This window comes from Penicillium subrubescens (genome assembly GCF_028828155.1).
Source record: "Penicillium subrubescens strain IBT 31985 chromosome Unknown utg000002l_segment0_segment0, whole genome shotgun sequence".
NCBI classification, from domain to species: domain Eukaryota; kingdom Fungi; phylum Ascomycota; class Eurotiomycetes; order Eurotiales; family Aspergillaceae; genus Penicillium; species Penicillium subrubescens.
This window is the reverse complement of record NW_026643152.1, coordinates 7988761-8008424: the sequence shown is the minus strand read 5'-3', so window position 1 is coordinate 8008424 and position 19664 is coordinate 7988761. Positions and strand designations below refer to the sequence as shown.

General features: G+C 47.1%; 5 protein-coding genes across 5 annotated transcripts; 2 read left to right on the top strand and 3 right to left on the bottom strand.

Moving 5' to 3' along the window:
- Positions 1 to 3399: 3399 nt before the first annotated feature.
- N7473_004222 (alpha-L-arabinofuranosidase B) lies at positions 3400 to 4920 on the bottom strand (the record flags this gene model as incomplete). The annotated part of the gene is made up of 1 exon (XM_057150162.1): positions 3400 to 4920. The coding sequence occupies one exon, from the start codon at positions 4918 to 4920 to the stop codon at positions 3400 to 3402; it is 1521 nt and encodes a 506-aa protein (XP_057013816.1).
- Positions 4921 to 6337: 1417 nt separating this feature from the next.
- Positions 6338 to 6840, bottom strand: N7473_004221 (uncharacterized protein; the record flags this gene model as incomplete). The annotated part of the gene is given in 2 exon segments (XM_057150161.1): positions 6338 to 6435; positions 6450 to 6840. 2 exon segments carry the CDS (start codon positions 6838 to 6840, stop codon positions 6338 to 6340), a joined length of 489 nt encoding a protein of 162 aa, XP_057013815.1.
- Positions 6841 to 12648: 5808 nt separating this feature from the next.
- N7473_004220 (uncharacterized protein) lies at positions 12649 to 12976 on the top strand (the record flags this gene model as incomplete). The annotated part of the gene is made up of 3 exons (XM_057150160.1): positions 12649 to 12738; positions 12760 to 12903; positions 12962 to 12976. 3 exons carry the CDS (start codon positions 12649 to 12651, stop codon positions 12974 to 12976), a joined length of 249 nt encoding a protein of 82 aa, XP_057013814.1.
- A 922-nt stretch (positions 12977 to 13898) lies between these two features.
- Positions 13899 to 16045, top strand: N7473_004219 (sugar porter family MFS transporter; the record flags this gene model as incomplete). Its single annotated transcript, XM_057150159.1, has 5 exons — positions 13899 to 14698; positions 14756 to 15158; positions 15222 to 15557; positions 15615 to 15765; positions 15819 to 16045. 5 exons carry the CDS (start codon positions 13899 to 13901, stop codon positions 16043 to 16045), a joined length of 1917 nt encoding a protein of 638 aa, XP_057013813.1.
- A 1204-nt stretch (positions 16046 to 17249) lies between these two features.
- Positions 17250 to 19473, bottom strand: N7473_004218 (cytosine permease). The gene is made up of 3 exons (XM_057150158.1): positions 18821 to 19473; positions 18546 to 18762; positions 17250 to 18471 (listed from the first exon to the last, which is right to left on the bottom strand). Exons 1-3 carry the CDS (start codon positions 19061 to 19063, stop codon positions 17366 to 17368), a joined length of 1566 nt encoding a protein of 521 aa, XP_057013812.1. The 5' UTR covers positions 19064 to 19473; the 3' UTR covers positions 17250 to 17365.
- Positions 19474 to 19664: the final 191 nt, after the last annotated feature.

Below are 19664 nucleotides of genomic sequence, written 5' to 3'. Positions count from 1 at the left end.
GACGATTGCGAATTGAATGGGTCAAATCGGCCGAAATGATAGCCGACGGCCTCACGAAGCGCTTATCTGCAGAAAAACATGCTGCCTTTGTTCAACAGCTAGGCATGGAGATCTTACCTGCAGAGAAATCCCCTTCCTTCTGATATCTCTCATTCAGCTCTCACTTTGACCTCACATTGAGAGCTGAGGGGGTGTGTCGACATGAGTGGGTGCATAAGCCCATGCTATCGAACTTGACAGAATGCGACGGAACGTCCACGTGACGATGATCTTCAACGATTGACATCAACAGATTGCACACATGACGAAAGAGCTTCAACACTCTATATTTCTTCTGATTTCTATGAGATTCTAGTCTGACGTATTGCCTTGATTTCATGAAGTTATAAATATTGCCTGTTTTCCATAGCTAGTTGAATCAAGTTTAATGATTGTGATGAAGTTGGAGCATTCTTCTATCATAAGTTAACTTCCGATTCTGAGCCGAATCGTACGACCTAACCTGACCTATACGATTCTTCGCCAATCGTATACTGATTTGACCAATCGTGCACACTCGCTTGCTTGTGCACGACCGAAGGATTTATGCTGACCCCGTAAATCCGACACTTTGTCCTTAAAGGATTTAAACACCAGTTTCCTCTTAGGTATATACTGTTTTTTCTGATTTTGTATTTTCTCGATATACTCCCCTACTATACCTAAACGTAAGGCTACCTCGTTTCTCGAAGGTACCCCTAAACTTCCTACTAGTCGTAACTAAGTTACCGGTCGCGTTTGTTAGGCTAAGTATATTATTATTAATAGTTTTGTCGCTTCAGTTCCTTATAATTATTGTCGTAAGTCGGGTGAAGAGTGTATAATAGATTAGAGTTATTGTTATTCGAAGTGTGCGTTGTGCACTCGTACTAGCTAGGTATATAAACGGGATTTTATACCGGTCGCGAATAGGATTTGTTGCGTCGTACAGAGGATAAGCTGTCTTCTGATATTAAAAAGAATAAGGATAAACTCGATTTGTTAGACCCCGAGTTAAACGATTTGTAGTTATCGTATATAGTGAATATTGTCAGCATCTAGTAGGGGGTATATCGGCCCCTGAACGACCTGATCTCTTATATCTCCAAATAAAGCCTGAAGACTGTGCTTAAGTACGCCTTTTTGGCCTAATGGAAATATGACCCGCTTTTCTGGCCGACAAATATGATGTCATATTAATAGCTATAGAGTCTGCTAGAATCTTCTATGTGGCAACCCTAGAAGATATTCATGATGTCAAGATAGATATCAGCTGACCTATATGATATGTCGGATTTACGGGGTCAGCATAAATCCTTCGGCGTGCACAAGCAAGCGAGTGTGCACGGTTGGTCAAATCAGTATACGATTGGCGAAGAATCGTATAGGTCAGGTCAGGTCGTCGTACGATTCGGCTCAGAATCGGAAGTTAACTTATGATAGAAGAATGCTCCAACTTCATCACAATCATTAAACTTGATTCAACTAGCTATGGAAAACAGGCAGTATTTATAACTTCATGAAATCGAGGCAATACGTCAGACTAGAATCTTATAGAAATCAGGAGAAATGTAGAGTGTTGAAGCTCTTTCGTCATGTGTGCAAGTTGTTGATGTCAATCGTTGAAGATCGTCGTCACGTGGACGTTCCGTCGCATTCTGTCAAGTTCGATAGCTCTTATGGGCTTATGCACCCACTCATGTCGACAGTTAGTTAACTAACTTATGTGGGCATAATAATGACTAATACATACGGGTTTAGAGTAACTAACTAGTTAAGTTAACTAACAGTTAGTTAACTGCTAACTTAGTTATATCGTAATCCACGGCCGACCTGATAACCCAAAAACACGATACTAAAGCAGTTTTTTAGGTCACGGTATATCAACAACCAGAAGCATTTTTTGTTTGCTATTTAGTAGTATCTGAATTCTTAGCATTACGAACAGTGTAGCAGGACTGAAATATTCAGGAAATGATTATTCACCTATATTACCAAAAATACGCTCTGATCGCGCGATGCAGAAATATATATCAACATGATAACACCTTGAAATATGTCTCGACCTAATAAAAATACTTAGCATACTATATTCAACACTAAGGTATCCCAAGACTACACTCTTTACCTTCGGGTTTGAAATATGAAGTTATGAAAAATCGCATTTAGTATAGTGTTTTGGGGTTATTAGGTCGGCCGTGAACTACGTTATCCCTTCCTTAGCGGTCCACTGCTGCTTCTGTTCCGTCACGGCTGCTAACAAGATCTAATCCCGTAGCGATCGCGTCCTTCTAGTATCGGTCGCAAAGTGTCGAGTACGGCGGCGTATCAAAAAGAGATAGGCACAAGAATGGGCGAAGGAGCGAACTAGCAAGCTGAACTAGCGACTAGTAAAGGCTCTAGACAAGAAGGTGCTTCGGCTTTTCATTCCCTACCAAAACCGTACACCTCAGTGTTGATTCAAATGCGATCGATGCGTATTGCACTGAATCACTTCCTATTCAAAACCAAGGCAGTCGAATCAGATAAGTGTTACTGTGGAGAAGGATCTCAAACCCCGAGATATATCTTAATGCAGTGCCTGTTGTACGCTGATCTGAGGCAGACCTTCCTAGACAAGATCCGGATGACCGACCTTAGGGACTCGACGGATTACCATGCGATTGTATCACACTCGCAGGCTACCCGCTACGTGGCCAAATTTATTTAAACAGGCCTCCTAGGGCAGTTCCGGCAAGTCGAAATCGAGCTAGAGCCCCCGCAGGGCGAAGAAAACGATCTACTAGGATAATCTGGTAACAGCACAGGGAGTAAAGACGCTAGGTAGGAGGAACGCCAAACTTACGGCTAACCGAGAGGTCGTAGAAGGATACATCCAACATCGAGATCGAAGCAGGAGAGATACCGGGGATGGAGGTGCAGAGGAAGCGGCAGGCCAATGTGAGAGCGAATTGAGAGATATATCGTGGGACTGAGGGCTTGGAGGGCGTTTTGATACTGTTTTGGACTTATTTTTGGACTGATTTTCTATCGCAGTACGCCGTTTTCCTTTGTATTTACTGTTTCATAGGCGGGTCTGGCGTTCGGATCACTCTTGCTTCCGCCGGAGGAAGCGCCTGCATAGCCATTTCGCCACTAGTTAGGCTGCAACAGGTTAATAGAGTGTTGATTGATTGATTGATTGATTGATTACGGATTCATGACGAGCGAAATTGTGGATGAAGTTTAACTTCTGAAATTCAATTTCAACGATAGTCAAAGTGGCCTAGTTAATCGCAAACTGTATCTTGAGAATTGAACCTTGAACCGCCATTATTCGGGAGGGAATTGTGAAGGGTGTCAAGTGGGCTTCCGTGTAGTGCCCAGAAAGTGGACTGGAGCTCAAGCAAAGCCGGTGCTGACGACCCAGGTCACATCAGCATTGAAGGAGGCGGTAGCATCAAAAGTATCGACACCTCCATTGCTGGCAACATAGAGTATGTTGTTGTAGTGACGGAAATAGCGGGTGGGATAGCTCCACGACCGAATCGAGTTGCCTTGGCCACTGAGACCAGACTGGGGGCAGAATGTGGCATCCTCGTGGAACTGCTTCGTACCGTCGTTTGCGTTAAGTAGCAGCCCGAAATTGTTGTGTCTGATGTAGCTACCGGGGGTGTCCACAGATTCGAACGAGTAGCAGGCGCTATTGCCAAGACCAGTGCGAACTGTCCAACTGGCCTGTTGTTTCAGAGTTGTTGAGCTCGACGAAGTGACAACCTGTGTGTTGACAGTCGAACCGGTGTGTGCAATGTAGCGTGTCGTGTAGCCTGACGTCGTCGCGCGCAGCGAAATCGAGGAACCGACAGACAGTGCCGGACCGCTGGTCAGCGAAGCGGCGGCATACTTGGCAGCCACAATGTTAGCTTGTACCGAGTTCTCTGTCGCATCAGACGGGTAGCCGGAGGTCATGACGCCCTCGTAGAAAGTGCCCTGAGCACCGTGGCTGTTGTCACCGCCGATGCCAAGAATAATGGCACCTTCTTTGCTCATTGGGTTATAGCCAGATGCGCTTGGGCGCGCTCCACTGTAGTACGTTGATAGGGACCCCGAGGCTGCATTGCCGCCGCGGATTGCCCATTGATTAGACTCTCCTTTGACGATCGTGCTGAGGAAACGGTAGCTGACGGATGGATCGGCAGCATTGTTTCCGGGGCTCAAACCAGAGAAAAGGCCATTCTCAAGATCGGCCATGACCCATGGGCCGCTGCCTGCACCCGTACCCCAGACAGTGTTATCACCAAAGTAGATGGCTTCCATATGGCCGTTGCCGGTGTCGGTGCTGCTGGTTTCGGCATTGCCGTAATCGAAGCAGCAAGCATCGTTGTAATGAGTGCCATCAAGAACTGCATACATGCCCTCTGCTGCATCGCCTGTTGCTGTGCCGCTGACAGCATTGTTCCTGTAGCCTGTGCCAGGCGAGATAAAGACGCCATAGGCCTTTTGACCATTCAAAGTCACAGGTGCGCCAATTGCGCTAGCAAGGTTGTCGTACCCATTGGTATCTGGGCCGCTGAAGCCTCCGGGAGGAGCCTGTGTGAGGTGATTTCCTCGGCCAGACTGGTCATAAATGATGGTGATGAGGCAGGTTGTGTTGGCACAGAAAGTGTCTTGAGCGGCAGCATTGGCGACACCTCCTGCGGAGAGTGGCGAGATAGTAGTTGTAGCACCGTCAGAGCCACGCTTGATTTGATACAGTGCCCCAGTAAAAGAGCTGTATAATGCACGAGTGGTGCTATGCGCAGCGACGCAGGGCGTGCCGCCAGAAGAGTAGATATCGCAGGGCCCAGCAAACACAAGGGTGCCTTTGGCAACAAGGCCTAAAGCAAGGACCCAAGCATGGTCGAAGCTCAAGCGTGGAAACATCTTGAAGGTATTGTTTGATTAACAGCCGGATGGAGTGATGGAAATGGCCGAGCAATCGTTTAACTGCCGTGGAGGTAGAACAAGTAAGTCGTAGCACTTCATGTCTTGCCGTCTGGAGCCGGCCCTTTTATAGTTTTTGAATACTATTCACCTAGTGACTGATTTTTGCATCAAGAGAATGAGGCATTATCCACGTGGTGCAGATTTTCCTCCAATAACTTTGAATACAGTGCATTATTTGGTGGTTAATATCAGTAAACTCGGGTATTCAGCATCCGTACTGAACCTGCATTTAGCCTTTCATTTAAGCGACCTCGAGATGCCTTGATGTTATTATACCAAATTGAGCGATCCTTTCGTATCTTCAATACCGGAGAGGGGATGTGTACACTCATCTGGCTAGCTAGAAAATCCACAGATCTTGTCGAGATATGCCAATTGAGAACTCCAAGATGCAAGTTACTGCTCATCAACTTACAAACTCCTATCAATAAGTAGACCAACTTGCAGGACCTCAAGCAAAATTTCGGAATTACAGCGAGCGTAAAATGAGGGGAGGTGGAGCTTCATGCGATAGTCTAGTAGCGGGCTTATACTCGAAGAGGATAGATCCAAGCAACAGGATTGACACAGGCCTCAAAAGAAGGCCGATGTTTGCTCAGGCTTGATTGGCTAGCGTGCCGTGCAGATGAAGACCCCACAAACCCTCAAAGGCTTTGCGGAAGCGTGAGCGCGGGGAAATGATTAGTACGTACCTAAGCTCGCATAATATTATTTCGTCCCTGCTGACTCGTTCAAGTGCCGGTTAATAATAACACAAAACTTATTTCTCTGTTTCCAAATATTCAATGCTCCCACTTGCTTTGTCTTACAGCAGGAGTGAGCATATGTGCGTCACGAGGTCGAGTTGTGGATGTAACGCTGGGGCGTAGATCAACATAAGCTTCCGAAGCCATTATTCTATCTCGGGTACCTATCCATATCCGTGGGATGAACCTGGGACCTGACGAAATTCGGGTGCCAAGCTGAGGATGGCGGGGACAAGCAGGGCTGACGAAGGCGCTTGTGCCACCGGAGTTTTCCCCTTTTCCCGACACGGAGACTGAATTAACCGAACCTACGTACATACCGAACAAAATCAAACTCCTTTCTGCGTACATACCCCTCAATGAATGCCACCATTGGAGACGAGTCTTACCAAGCTAGGGCTGTGGCGGCCAACCTCTTTAGGTTGTAAATTAAGCTACAGGGGTCAAGCATGCCGAAAAAGGCTCGGAAAATTCGAAGGGAAATGCGGGGCCCCACAAGACGAAATCGTGTCCATTCGGGATAACCAAAAGCTAGTCTCACATTCCCATATGTTGGGCTTTCGGCGGAGAATTACATCCTCCGCTAACTTACTGGTTCATATCACTGACTAAGGGATACCAAAAGCCCTAGCAGTAAAAACGGTTGGTGTTTTGGCTTCCTTTGATCGGATATTCGAAGCTGCTGCACACCCATCATCCATGCCACCTGTAGAGACATACATTCATAGACCATCGTCAGGTTGTAAAGCACGAAAAGCTTTTCCTGGGCGCCCCAAGAAGATAATGAGAACTCACCCCAGTATGATAGACTGGAATGGATGTTCAACACCCAAGTTGTCTCGACAGCTTGAGCTTCATCGAAGGCCCTGTACAGGACCCGAGGTTGCAAGCTTTTCAATAACACGCAGAGGAGAATCTGGATGGCGACGTGATTCTTGGTTGATATGATTGCAAACACTGTCACTCCAGCGCTAACACATAGCCGGCGAGAAGCATGAGTAGAGGAGCCCAATGGGTGAGATTGATGAACACACTGAGGTGTAAAAGGACCCCATGATCCAATTGTGCTAGAAAGGCCCTCTTGCAGCCACCATTCATCAAATCCGGCCATATTCAGAATCGGTTGGTGAATTATCATGAAGATCCACTGTTACATGCCTTGGTAGGTTTAATGAGTCGACGAGGCATTTACATACACTTCATAATTTTGTTATAATTCAACAAATTGAGCCGGAAGAAAATTGCGAATATGCTGGAACTACCTAGATTAATATCATCTGGTAGTTGTTGTCCCCAGAGGTAGGCAGCGCGGAAAACATGACATGTTTCATTTTGGGAGCTAGGGATTTCAATTAAAGAGCCAATATTCCCTCTATGAATATTCCTAGAATCTGATATCTGGCCAGAAAGGTGCCGATCCGAACTTACCCAATCTACCAAACTCCGACGACCCAACTTATCTATAGAACGCAGTAATGGTCGAATCGCGGATACGGAGCGTTAAAATAAATAAGATATGTGTATGTTAGGATAGTGCTTGCTAGCGAGAGAAAGGAAAGCAGAAAGCATGAAGGTCTCAAGGTCGAAAGCTCCGAGGGCTTGGTAGTGGGCGCAAGGCTTTTCCACTGTTAGCATTCTTACCGGGAAACTGCGCCGACGACCCATGAATTACCCATTCCGATTGAAAATGCGATGTTGCCAAAGCGTAATTAGTAAAGGCCCACTGAGGGCAAAATGAGCGGGTTGGCAGCGAATATAAATGATTGAGATTGAGTCAAAGCTTCAGCTTTAAAAATTCTCGTGTCACACTTACAAAATGCTTCTTGCCGCTCTTCGATAAAATCATGAGGGACACCACAATTGGTCATAACAGCTTTTCTGGAGTAGTGATAAAGCTCTGGTGGTGTGATTTGCCTGCTTGTTTCTCAAAATATACCCCGAGGGCGGCGTCTGCATTCATCGCCAGAGCCTCCAAACAGTGTTTACCTCAGGTTTTGTTAACTCTCAGCTAATAACCTTCACCCATTAGGCGAAGCTGTGCGTTGTCTGATTCTGCTGGCAATTTCGGCTGCTCTCTTTCAGTTGGATATTGGAGAGCAGCGCTAAGCTCAGAAATTTAGCAGAACGCACATGCAAATGGATGGAGATCTTGCAACACGAAAGGTCCCATATCCAAATTCGGAAGATTCTCACGTAATTCCGCATTCAAAGACTAACTTAGAGTGGTTGTTGACATATATTCAAGCAAGGGCCCCAGGTATGCCTGAGTATATGCCGCTTTGAAATGGATGGCCTAGGGCAGGGCTCGCCAACAACAGAACTTCTCGGAAAGTCAGGTGAGAATACTTTGTACAATTTAGATCTCGGCATTTGTCCTAGTTGATACAAAATCCATTTGTGACGACGATACCTGAATACTGAGGTATGCGTCATTTGGTAGAGCCTATAGGTGGGTCAATATACCTAGGCCTTCTAGAACGAGAACAAGGTTTGGCGGAGCTGCGTCGATAATTAGAGCCACGGACTAGGCAGCTAGTCCCGATCATGTCACATGTCGCATCGTGGGCCATGGGGAATCCGAAGAGATTCCAGCTTTAGTACAGCACCCGTGCCATGAGAACAGCAGCCAATAGTGGCTATGTTATACCGCCTGCCTTGCATAACTCCTTAACCAGGCATCAAAATCCCCGAAATCTCTAGGATAGGTAACTCACCCGGCGTTCAAATACTCCTGAATCTCTCTTCCTGTCCCTATTTACCTGTTTATCCATCTCGATATCTTTGTATCGTATCCTTCCTTCCGTATCAATCTCTTTCCGTTACTATAAAGCCATGAATTGATCCTAGCCCGTGTTAGGCTCCGGCTTCTGGGTGGCTTGTCGAAGGTTGATAGCGATATAGCTTAGTAGGTTTTCTGCAGTTTAAGTCAAATGAAAATGCCACCTGCCAAAGAGCCCTTCGTTATACTGCACCTATACTGCTTCCCGTCATCGGACATGGCGGGTGCGTCCGGTTTCATCGTCATCCCGCTCCCGCAAGCCTCGCCACTTTTTTTTTTCTATACAGCAGCTCTGTTTACAAGGGGGGCACAGCTATTCGATGCAGATTATTCAGTCTTTGATTTCGTAAGATCTCCCACTATATAGATCACAGATTATTACCTCTCTCGTATTTCTATTTATACTGTTGAATATACAACGTCCGATACAGTAGGATAGATCTCTGCTGAATTATTGTCCTCGAATGGAGTTACTTACCATGCCAAAAAGTGGCGGCAAATGCAGGATGACGGTGAAACCGGGCGTACCCATAGCGGGGAGCAGGATAGGCGCTGCCGAGCATAACGGAGGGCATAGAGATCGGTCAAGGCACTTGAAGAGTGAGTGACAGATATGCTCACTAAGTTTGTATGTATCGCCGTGCTCACAAACACCAATGTAATTACTTTTTAGCGTCGCAAATTATCAAAAATTCGTCACCAAGTTCGCGGCCCTCAATTCACCTTAACTTCTCGTCATCGGCGCTAAATTCCTTCATGTGCATCTTCCCCCATGGCCGGCCGTTTGAAGATCTCTTGACGCCACATTCACATTGCCGGTTGGCCACAACCTTAAATATCTGCATTTATCACAATGCCAAGTTCGGGCACATTTTTATCCAAGCTAGTTTTGTCACTCATCATATCTTAATAATCCTAGATGAAAACGAGCATATGCATCCCCTGGGCCTAGTGTCTGCCGATCACGGGAAACAGAGGATGGAACTACATTCGAAGCACGGGGATGACATAGGCACGGGATACCCCTTTGCGATTCCTTATAGTCTCAATATCAATATACACACAGGATCAATCTATCTCACTTGTATCAATCTGCGTACAATTGCCTGCCACAATCGGAAGGAAGAAATGGTGGCGTACGGAAACCAAGCCTAGGTTGCGCCCGGTTAAACCAGCCCCAAGCAAAATGCACAAATTTTCTTATTTCTCCGGAATTTGAAACTAGAGTAACTCTTGATCTACTGCAGGGTATGCTCAATTAGCGGCAAACTTAGTCCACCGTGCGTTATGATCAATCTTTTAGTCAGATTGCCTCTGTGCCTCACGATATCTATATGACCATTGACGGTCGCGAATGTCAAATGCTGATGACATAGCATGCCTGATATATCATGTTCATAGGTCAATCCTGATATTGGTGCTATTCCCTGACAATTTGCTGGGGGTGTGATCCCGGGATCCTCGGAAACGGACAGATGGAGATGCATATGCCACGTATTTAAGCCGCTGTGTTGCTCTTTGATCCTGGCTAGATATTTCTTTTTCTCCTCCTTAAGAAGCAATAGTCCATTATCTGCCATTATGTCCGATTCACCACAGCTTGAAGAAGTTCTTCTCCCGGGATAATCCGGGCAGAAAAGCACTATGCGATCGCCACGGGGGGAATCATGGGTTGCTTTGTTGTGTGCCATCGGTGGGACAAAGAGTACTTCAGATACGGTCAACGGAGGCCAAGGCTAAATGTTCAAGGCATCTTGAAGTTTCGAAGGTATGTTTTGAATGACCCTTGTTCAATGAAAGGATATACTGAGACAATGTAGAGTGACACGACGCGTTCTCAACAATGTAGTTATTAGCACGCGATTAAACATATTTTAGATTTACCTACTCTATTGGACTATTAACTGCATTATACTGTTTACAAATCCTACCTGGGAATTAGTCAGTGTCCATATAACCATGAAATTGACGGACATCGGATTACTGATGTCGAATGGATTGGTAAGCGGTTCGGCTGGTATGAACTAGGGTGCGATTGACCTGTTAGAATTTACTGACAGGATAACTAGGACCACGGTAGCAAACCTAATACTTCTTGTGTTTCTCTTCCTGAAAAACACTCCTCTCGCTCCACTATCTGGAAATTCCTATGAGAAGCTACGACCACTTCACAAGGTCGCCGGCTATACAACCGTCGTCTCCGCCCTCATTCATAGTCTTCGATATGTGATAGCATATCATAAATTACGTTATATAAACAAGTTCAAACAGCCGGAGAATTTTGCGAGCCCTATAGCTAGTACATCATTGCTGATAATGGTGGTCTCGTCCATTGCATAGTTTCGTCGTCGAAACTATGAAGGTCAATACTTATGGTTACAGAAGGTACGCTTTGAATTTGAGGCTGATGGTTGTATATAGCTTTCTATATGATCCACGTTGCCTTCTTCATGCTGCTCATCATTGCTGTAGGCCTGCACCGCCGCGATTTTGCAGATGGTACAATCAAGATCACACTATCTTCACTGCCTGTTTATGGTTCCCAGACCGTCTTCTTCGCCTTGTCAAAACATGCTGGAACTTCGTCGGAAGTTTTGCGATACATACTCCGATGGCGGATGGAGCGGTAAAAGAGTCAAACTTCAGCGCGCACTCGCATGTCGTCCCGGTGCACACGCGTTCTTGTGGATTCATCTATTCGTTTGGTTGAGACTCACCCTTTTACACTTGTCTCGAACAGTCCGACAGAATTTGTTATCTGCTAGTATGACGGTTTCACTAGTGCTCTCGTCAAGGCTGCGCGGGGAAAACTCTGGCAAAGCTTTGCGGTGGTGCTCTGTTGATGGGGGCTACGGACAGGTCCCGAACTTCATGGGATTAGACAGTGTTGTTTTAGTTGCTGGTGGTAGTGGTGCGACCTTCACCTTCTCTATCGCCACCAGTATTGTTAGTGATTGCACCGCTACGAATACTACTACGACTGTTGATTTCACTTGGGCTGTGAGATATTCTTGTCAGGACGGAGGGAGGCCTTTTGCCGACCGGATGAGTAAATCACCGCTTAGTCGACCGCCTTCTCTGGCTGCCCGATTCCTCAGGCCTATACACGTTGCCGGAACAACAGAAGCCCAGAATGTCGCCCGTGGAGCATTTTTTGGTCAAGCGGTATTTTACCCCATCTAGATCCGACACACGTGCCAATTAGGAAATATAGTACAATCTGAAATTCTTGCAGAAATCACCGAATCTCATCGCTGTTGATCCCTCTTGCCACTGATCCTCTAGTGAATCCTCCATCGAATCCTCGGCGAAGCGAGCGAATTCGGCGGCAACGATGGAGATATATACTGTCGGATTTATGCGGTCGGCATAAACCCTGGTGATTGCACGAAGCATTCGCACACACGGTCGATCGAATATCACGATTATAGAAGAGAGACAAAAGTATGATAGAGGGGGGTCGGCAGCGAACAGGTTGAACAGTGGAATGTCACCACAGTCTAATCATACTTGCCTTGAGCTCTAATCATGAATGTAAAGGGTGCCAAACTTGTTCGATTTAGCTAGGGTAATAGGCAGTATTTATAACTTTAGTTACATGGCAGAATGTCACAGGAAAGACTAATAAAAATGCGAAATAATATGGGGGCATATGAGAGTGTTTGTTTTGCGATAACAATGAGTGTGCGCTACAATATATATTGGCTCCTGGGTCAAATCCGCTGATCGCGGATACAGTGGTTTTTTTGGCCTAAGTGTATGATCATGTGGCCCAGGCATGTGTCGTAACACTAAAGAGGAGAGGGTTTACTACTAAAACGCTACCGACCCGGTAATCCTATATAGCTCTAAACTGGGGCCTAAGGGATAAGGCTCCCGTATTAGTTCTCCCGTATTAGTTCTCCGAATAACTTTATATCAAGAAATATTATAACAAAAGGCCTCTGTAGGTCAGTCGCTTGTGATTGATTCTCTCGTTACTTATTAGTCACGCTGATTGCGAACTAGATTCCTTAACCTGGTTTGCTAAAGAGCTTTGACGGATATCTTTTGTTAATCTGATAATATATGTCACTCAGGATGATATTATCTTAGAGAATGCCTTAAGTTTCAAGACGGTCTAGGCTAACGAGCTTGAGAATGGTGTACCTTCAGTGTTCAGCGACGTCAAAAAGGGATAAGACGAAAAGAGAAAAGAAGCGCGCCCTATCCTTGAATTCCGAAAAGGGCGTCCGGATACTGAATAACTAGTCACTGACTGTCTGTCCCACTGCTTACTGGAAGATCGTGTCGGTGTTGGTGATTGTGGCCCTTCATGATCCTCTGAAATCTACGCGTGAGGCTGTCTTACGCGAGGAGTACGATAAAGGGCCTTCGAGTATATTCTATTCTGAGGTGAATAGCCTCTTTGGCTGGCCAAAATTTTTTTCAACCCCGACTAACTATATTTCAGGACATCGGGTGGTAGAATGCATGTTTATGGATCATGATACACAAATGTCACTATGATCTTTCAACAGGGGGTTGAAGTAGTACTGATAGCAAGATCGACAGGAGGATTATCGAAGCACGCGAATAGTGTACAAAGAGGATGTCAACATATGGATGTGCTTACCCTGCACTAAGCGTGTGCATAAGCGATGCATATCCGATATCAGGTTTTCTGGGGATATAGTCTAGCGGTTTACTTCCCCGGTATTTGTGCTGACTGATGACTGGTGCCAGCCGGACTTGGAACTGGGGGGTTTAGGTCCCCAGCTTTTCCAACGTCTCCACTCTTCCTCTTTGCCGTTTCCTGTTTTCATACCCTCCACGAGTCCACGCGATCGCCCCCCGCATTTTGAGACTTTGCCACTGCTCATAACTAATAATTCCTTGTTCTTCCATTCTCGCTATCTATCCAACAGACCTGGGCTCAAATCAGTAGAACGGCCGCCTCTCCTTCTAGTACCTGACCGGAACATGTGCGAGTGAGCACCGACAATGATCGTAAATGCTTCGCCAGTAATGCGACGGAAGAGAAACATGAATGATCATCACCTGCGATCAAGCTTCCAGAGGCGGGTGGCTGAAAGAGGGCAGAGTCATTATCAAAGCTTAGATGTCGGATTGGGTGGGTCAATGACGCTAACTGGCAGCGGCGTGGGCTTCCGCATCGGGAGGCTTGGTGAAAGAATAGCTTAACAGGCCGACTCGAAACTAGAACCAATCGGTGGACGCGGTCACTGGCATCAACGTCAGGCCACACGTCACTGTATCAAGGCCAAAGCATGCGGCCTTCCCCCGCGATCTTCGTATGTAAGAATACCGTTGCCCAGGTTTCTTCTGTGTCTATCTCAGTCCCACCTGTTTTTTGCTTCATTTTTTGCTACACAGCAAAATTGTACAAAATGGGCAATGAAAAGAACGAGAGCTCGAGATTCGACACCAACGCAGACCGAACCGTCAATGAACCCAGCCTCTCCGACGGAAAGTCCGAGTGGGAGGAAAATTCACACCGCGAAGACGCCGCACGAGGTATCTTCGACTTCGATGAGAAGCAGACGATCAGTGGGAAATTTGAGAACCCCCTGGCAGGCATCTCCAAGGCTAAACTCTTTCAGGAGGTTGAAAAGTTTTGCCGTGGCTATGACTTGATGGACAATCTTGAAACAATGAAAAAAGGCGCACTGGTCGCACAGTCGCCTTTGCATTTTCACGAGATTGAAGAGCTGTCAAATGAGGATATCGCTATATTGGAGCGTGAGAAGTCACACAAATGGAACCAGCCCTGGATGCTCTACTGGCTGACCGTCATGTGTGCTATGGGCGCTGCAACCCAGGGTATGGATGAGTCGGTCAACAATGGCGCAGTCGCGTTCTACCCTAAACAGCTGGGTATCGACAAATTGAATAACGCAACCTGGATCGAAGGCCTCGTGGTTGGTGCTCCATACCTCGCCTGTGCCCTAATAGGCTGCTGGCTAAACGAACCCTTGAACTATTTCTTGGCTCGCCGCGGTACGATATTTGTCTCTTGCTTTTTTGCAGCATGGGCCTCTATCTGGGAAGCCTTCACCTATTCCTGGGGTCAGCTGTTTGCGGCTCGTTTCGTCTTAGGACTTGGAATTGGAGCTAAATCAAGTACCATCCCCGTCTACTCGGCCGAGTGCGCCCCAGCACCAATCAGAGGTGCCCTCGTAATGCAATGGTATGTAGCGACATTCCGGGTGCTCTCATTGACTTAAATATTGACTGCAAGATCTAGGCAAGTTTGGACTGCATTTGGAATTATGCTGGGCAACATAATGGGCGTTGCCTTTTACTCGCTAGGCCCAGATGTGGGCTGGCGTGTGATGCTTGGCTCGAGTTTCGTTCCCCCTTTATTTGTGATGGTGCAGGTTTTCTTCTGTCCGGAGTCTCCGCGATGGTTGATCCAGAACTACAAAGTTCAGAAGGCTTATCGATCGTTCCGCCGTATCCGCAACACTGAACTCGAGGCGAGTAGAGACCTATTCTACACCTATGTTGGCGTTGAGATCGAACGCAGAGTCAACAAAGGCAAAACCTTCTTCACGAAGCTCTGGGAGCTGTTTTCCGTCCCGCGAAACCGTCGCGCAACCATGGCTACTTGGATGATAATGTTTGGGCAGCAGTTCTGTGGTGTCAATGTGAGTCCAGGTTTTTATAGTTGTAATCATACTCAGGCTCATTATTATCCTGTCAAAAATCAGGTTATTGCCTATTACTCGACCACAATCTTCGTCCAGAGCGGCTATACCCACCCCCAAGCCTTGCTGTTCTCAATGGGAACAGGTATCTTGAATTGGGTATTTGCCTTACCGGCCTTTTTCACCATTGATACGTTTGGAAGGCGTTTTCTACTCCTAGTCACATTCCCTTTTCTTTGTATCACTCTCCTGTGGACTGGCATGTCCTTCTTTCTCCCATTGCATAGCACGAAACGAACAGCAATGATCACCACAGGGATGTATCTCTACGAGGTTTTTTACTCCCCAGGCATGGGACCCGTGCCATTTTCATACTCTGCAGAATCATTCCCAATCCAGGTAAGGCTGACAAACACCTCAAAAAATACCTCGAACTCCGGGATTGACAGGATCTAGGTCCGTGACGTTGGTATGGCTTCAGCAACAGCTGTACTCTGGGCATTCAATTTCATACTTTCGTTTACTTGGCCGGCCCTGGTGGAAGCGTTTAAACCCCAAGGTGCCTTTGGCTGGTACGCCGCCTGGTGCGCTATACTATGGTTCCTCAGTGAGTATTCAATCCAGACAGATCCTTCTATACAGAGTTCACTGACTTGATAGCGCTTATAATATTCCCGGAAACTAAGGAGCTTACTCTGGAGGAGCTGGATGCTGTATTCAGCGTCCCCACTCGCAAACAAGTAGCTCGCGGGCTACGCGAGCCCGCTTACTGGGTGAACAAATACGTCTTTCGTCGGAATGTCGAACTGCCTCCCCTGGTGGATATCCCGCAGCTTCAAGGCCAGCGGAAGGAAGCCAGCCAGGTCGTCCAGGTCGGCATTGTTTGAAAAAAATGACAGATACCTCCTTGTTGCAGCCAACGGGGGTTGTTCGCCTGTCGTCGTTAATAGGGATTATTCGCCAAATTCACTGGTCTTCTCCGGAGTGAGAAATTGTCTGTATTTCATTCCGCCATTCCTGCGTATTTCCAACTACTGAGAATCCTTACTATCATTGATGCAATTTGTATTCGATACGCTGCCTTTATCGGCCACTATTCCAAATTCTTTGTTTTTCAATTTTCGATCGAGGTGTCCCCGTCTCAGTACCTTCTCCCTTCTTTACTCAGGGTTACTAAGGCGAGGGGGATTCTAGGCTTGGAGTCCTAAGATATCTTCACGCGAGGTCATAGTAACTAGTTAACGTTAGAAGGAACCATTTACAGAATTCAGTCTATTCCAGAAAATTTACTCTATGTTGAAAATCTACAATATACCTTCCCTTGGGTTCCGACGAATCCACTAATGACTCACCACTCACTGTGTGGATCTCTTGTATACGGGTAGTTTCAGTCCTTACCCAATTTTGACGATAAGTATGCTCACTTTTTGATACATTCTCGTGTTTCAGAAATTATTAAAGAATAATATCCAATAGATTCATATTCAAGGATCTCTTTCGGACTACGATGTGCTTTCTCATCAGGTTCCACTCTCACACTGCATAAAATATGGATGAGTCGAGACTGTCTTGTTCTGGATATCCTGCAAACAGTCCCAATGCTCGATGATACAGGAGCCAAGTGTTCGGTACATATCGAAAACATTCCATGATGCCTGACCTTCCGTCAACGCCCTAATTTGGATCGTTGTGTATTCCGGGCCGACCATCACCCCTGCTACCTGTCTGACATATGAGCAGAGTCCTCGCATTTTCTCTCCATTTCTGCTAAGAGTGGCAGTCAAGATGAGATGAGAAGCATGAAGTGAGCATAGAAGATAGGCCCCACTTTCTACCCGCAGAACGGGGTTTCATTGGCCACTTCCGAGATCCAGGCTCAGGAATTGAAACCCCTGTTACCAAGTTGAACCCCCCAAATCCAGTCCCGGTCGGCTTATCCCGCGCGTGCTGTAGGTTACGAGACTGTTTCTTAAAACTTGATGCGTGCATTTTCTCGCCCTTTTTTTTTGTGTTGATCGCAGTTCATATTTTTATTGGAAAATGATTGGTTATGGAGGACAAACTTTGGGACGCTCTATTGTAATTGGGTGGTCTCAATCCAGGCGCGTACGTCTACTTTAGCGCAAGGTACCCAAAAATCTTTATGAACCCGCAAGACGAAGGAACGATACATTGTTGATTTCTTCATTCCAACCAAAACAATGGCCTTACCTCTTAAAGATCTTGAGTTCAATAGCCCTGAATATGGCGTAGGAGACTGCTGCGAATGCAAATCCAATCTCAAAACCAACATCGCCGCCGGTTGGGGCTGGGCCAGCTGATCTGGCGATAGGTCCCACGTACCATGACTGGCTCATGCCGGTCACCATTCCAACAACACCGCAGCAGAATGCGAGTAGAGCCGCGATTCCCGGAGGGAGTTTATCTCGCATGTCATAGTCCTCGGGATGGTAACCAGAGAATCCTCGACGAAACACAAAATGCTCCGTGATAGCAATTCCTTCGTAGATCGCAAGCCAATACCCGATAAAATGCATGAAATTCTCCAAAACTGCCTCGAATTGACTGTACCCGGGGATGGCAATTGCGATATAAACCCCGGTAGCGACCACCGTCCAGACAAATCGAGGGACATGTTGGGTCCACCGTCCCATAACCATGAGGGTAAGCGAGACGGAGTAGATATTGGGGCAATTGTTGGCTACGATGGAGAGCGCCAGTATCACGACACAAAACTGCCCGAAGACACCAACCCGCGGGAATAGAAGAGCGCCAAGGAGACCGCCTACTCCTGCATCATCCCATCCCTGCTGATACGCATTGTCACCACCATTGTGAGACATAGCGGTGGCAAGAGCAGCGCCAAGAAGCTCGGTGAATAAAAGAGTTGGGAAGATCCCGAGCCAGGTGGCTAGGAACACGTTACGACGGGGGCGATTGCTGGGTTGATAGACTGTATAGTCCGCAGCGAAGCTTGTGTAACCCGTGCCGAAGCCGAAAACGGTGGAGCCATAAGACAACACCGCGCCCAGTTCGGCCTTGCCGACTCCCATGGGAACATTGACAAAATCACCCGAATGCGCAAGGACGCCCAGGACCACAAGGAAGACAATGAAAGTTGGAATCCAGCTCCAGTATTCATACGTGTGAACGACTCGATAGCCAAAGAAAACAATGATCAGCGTACAGAACGCGATGATCAAGATTCCGGCATATCCTGGAACATTTGGGTTAACGGCATTGATCAACTGGGCTCCAACAATAATGTTGGCGGCTGCCCATCCAACACAAGCTAGCACATTGAAGATAGCGACTGTTCAAAGAAAAGAACGAAGAGACGAGTTAGTAAATCCCACCAAATCAAAGCGCTTGTGAGGCCACCCATACTTAGCTTAACACCCCACCATCCAAACCAGAATCTGGACAAGACCATTTGGCGCAATCCAAAGGCAGCGCCAAAGACGGAGAAGAAACAAACGGTAAGTACTCCGATAAAATTGAAAAAGATGATGACTAGAGCCGAATCAATGAATCCCATGCCGAACAAAGGCTTCCCCAAGACACCAATGGTGAAAGAGGGGACCACCATATTTGCAGCCAGCCACTGGTGTTGTTTGTGCTCGAGTTAGAGATAACTTGAGCAAGGATGAGGGCGGAAGTACCATTGAGCCAATATTCCAGTACGAACTATCATTTCTCTCGCCATCGGGGACGCGCTCGATGCCTCGTTGCTCAACTTTGATCTTCCCACCTAGTCGTTGGAGCCTGGCGTACATCGAATTGCCATACGCGAAGCTTGAGGCAGAGACTGCACCCGTTTCTTCCTCAACGAGAGATGGGTCTTCTGCCCCAGCGCGCTTCTCCACATCGCGATTCATTATTGTGCTCTTAATGGTCAACGGCATGGGTCAACGAATTTCGAATTCGACCGGAGCTTCAAGATCGGGGGGCGTGGGAATGTATTTGAATGCCACTCGATCGAGATTGGAGAGAGGATTGACCCACGGAGGATGCCGATCCACGTGGGAAACGAACAAGCGACCCAGAGGACCCTCGTAAAGGAGATGCGCCCGTATAATTTCGTGCGGTACTGCCTGAGAAGCGCCGCGCGATGTCACACTCTACATAGCGTCTCTCTTCTCAAAGGAACCGAGTTCCGTGGGGACCGTCAACCAGTCGGTCGCGTGTATCGAGTTCTGTCCATTAGGAAGTCGTGATTCATTCCCATTGTTTGCTGGTAAAAACCGGGGAACATGGTACAACAGATGGCCAGGCGCGTGGTTTGCCACAGGGACCCGAAACATTTCGCGAGTCCCTACCTGGACTGGGAACTGGGGGAAGGTGCAAGCTTTAAAGCCATGCCCTTTCAGACTGGTCCAGCCGGCTCCCCACCGAGTTGGTGAGCGGAGACCTGCGATGGGAAGCGGGGGTGCCAGTTAATAAGTGAACTGTGGAACGGAGCCCGCCGAGACCCATTCTGGCGCATGCAACCCGGAGGTTATCGTG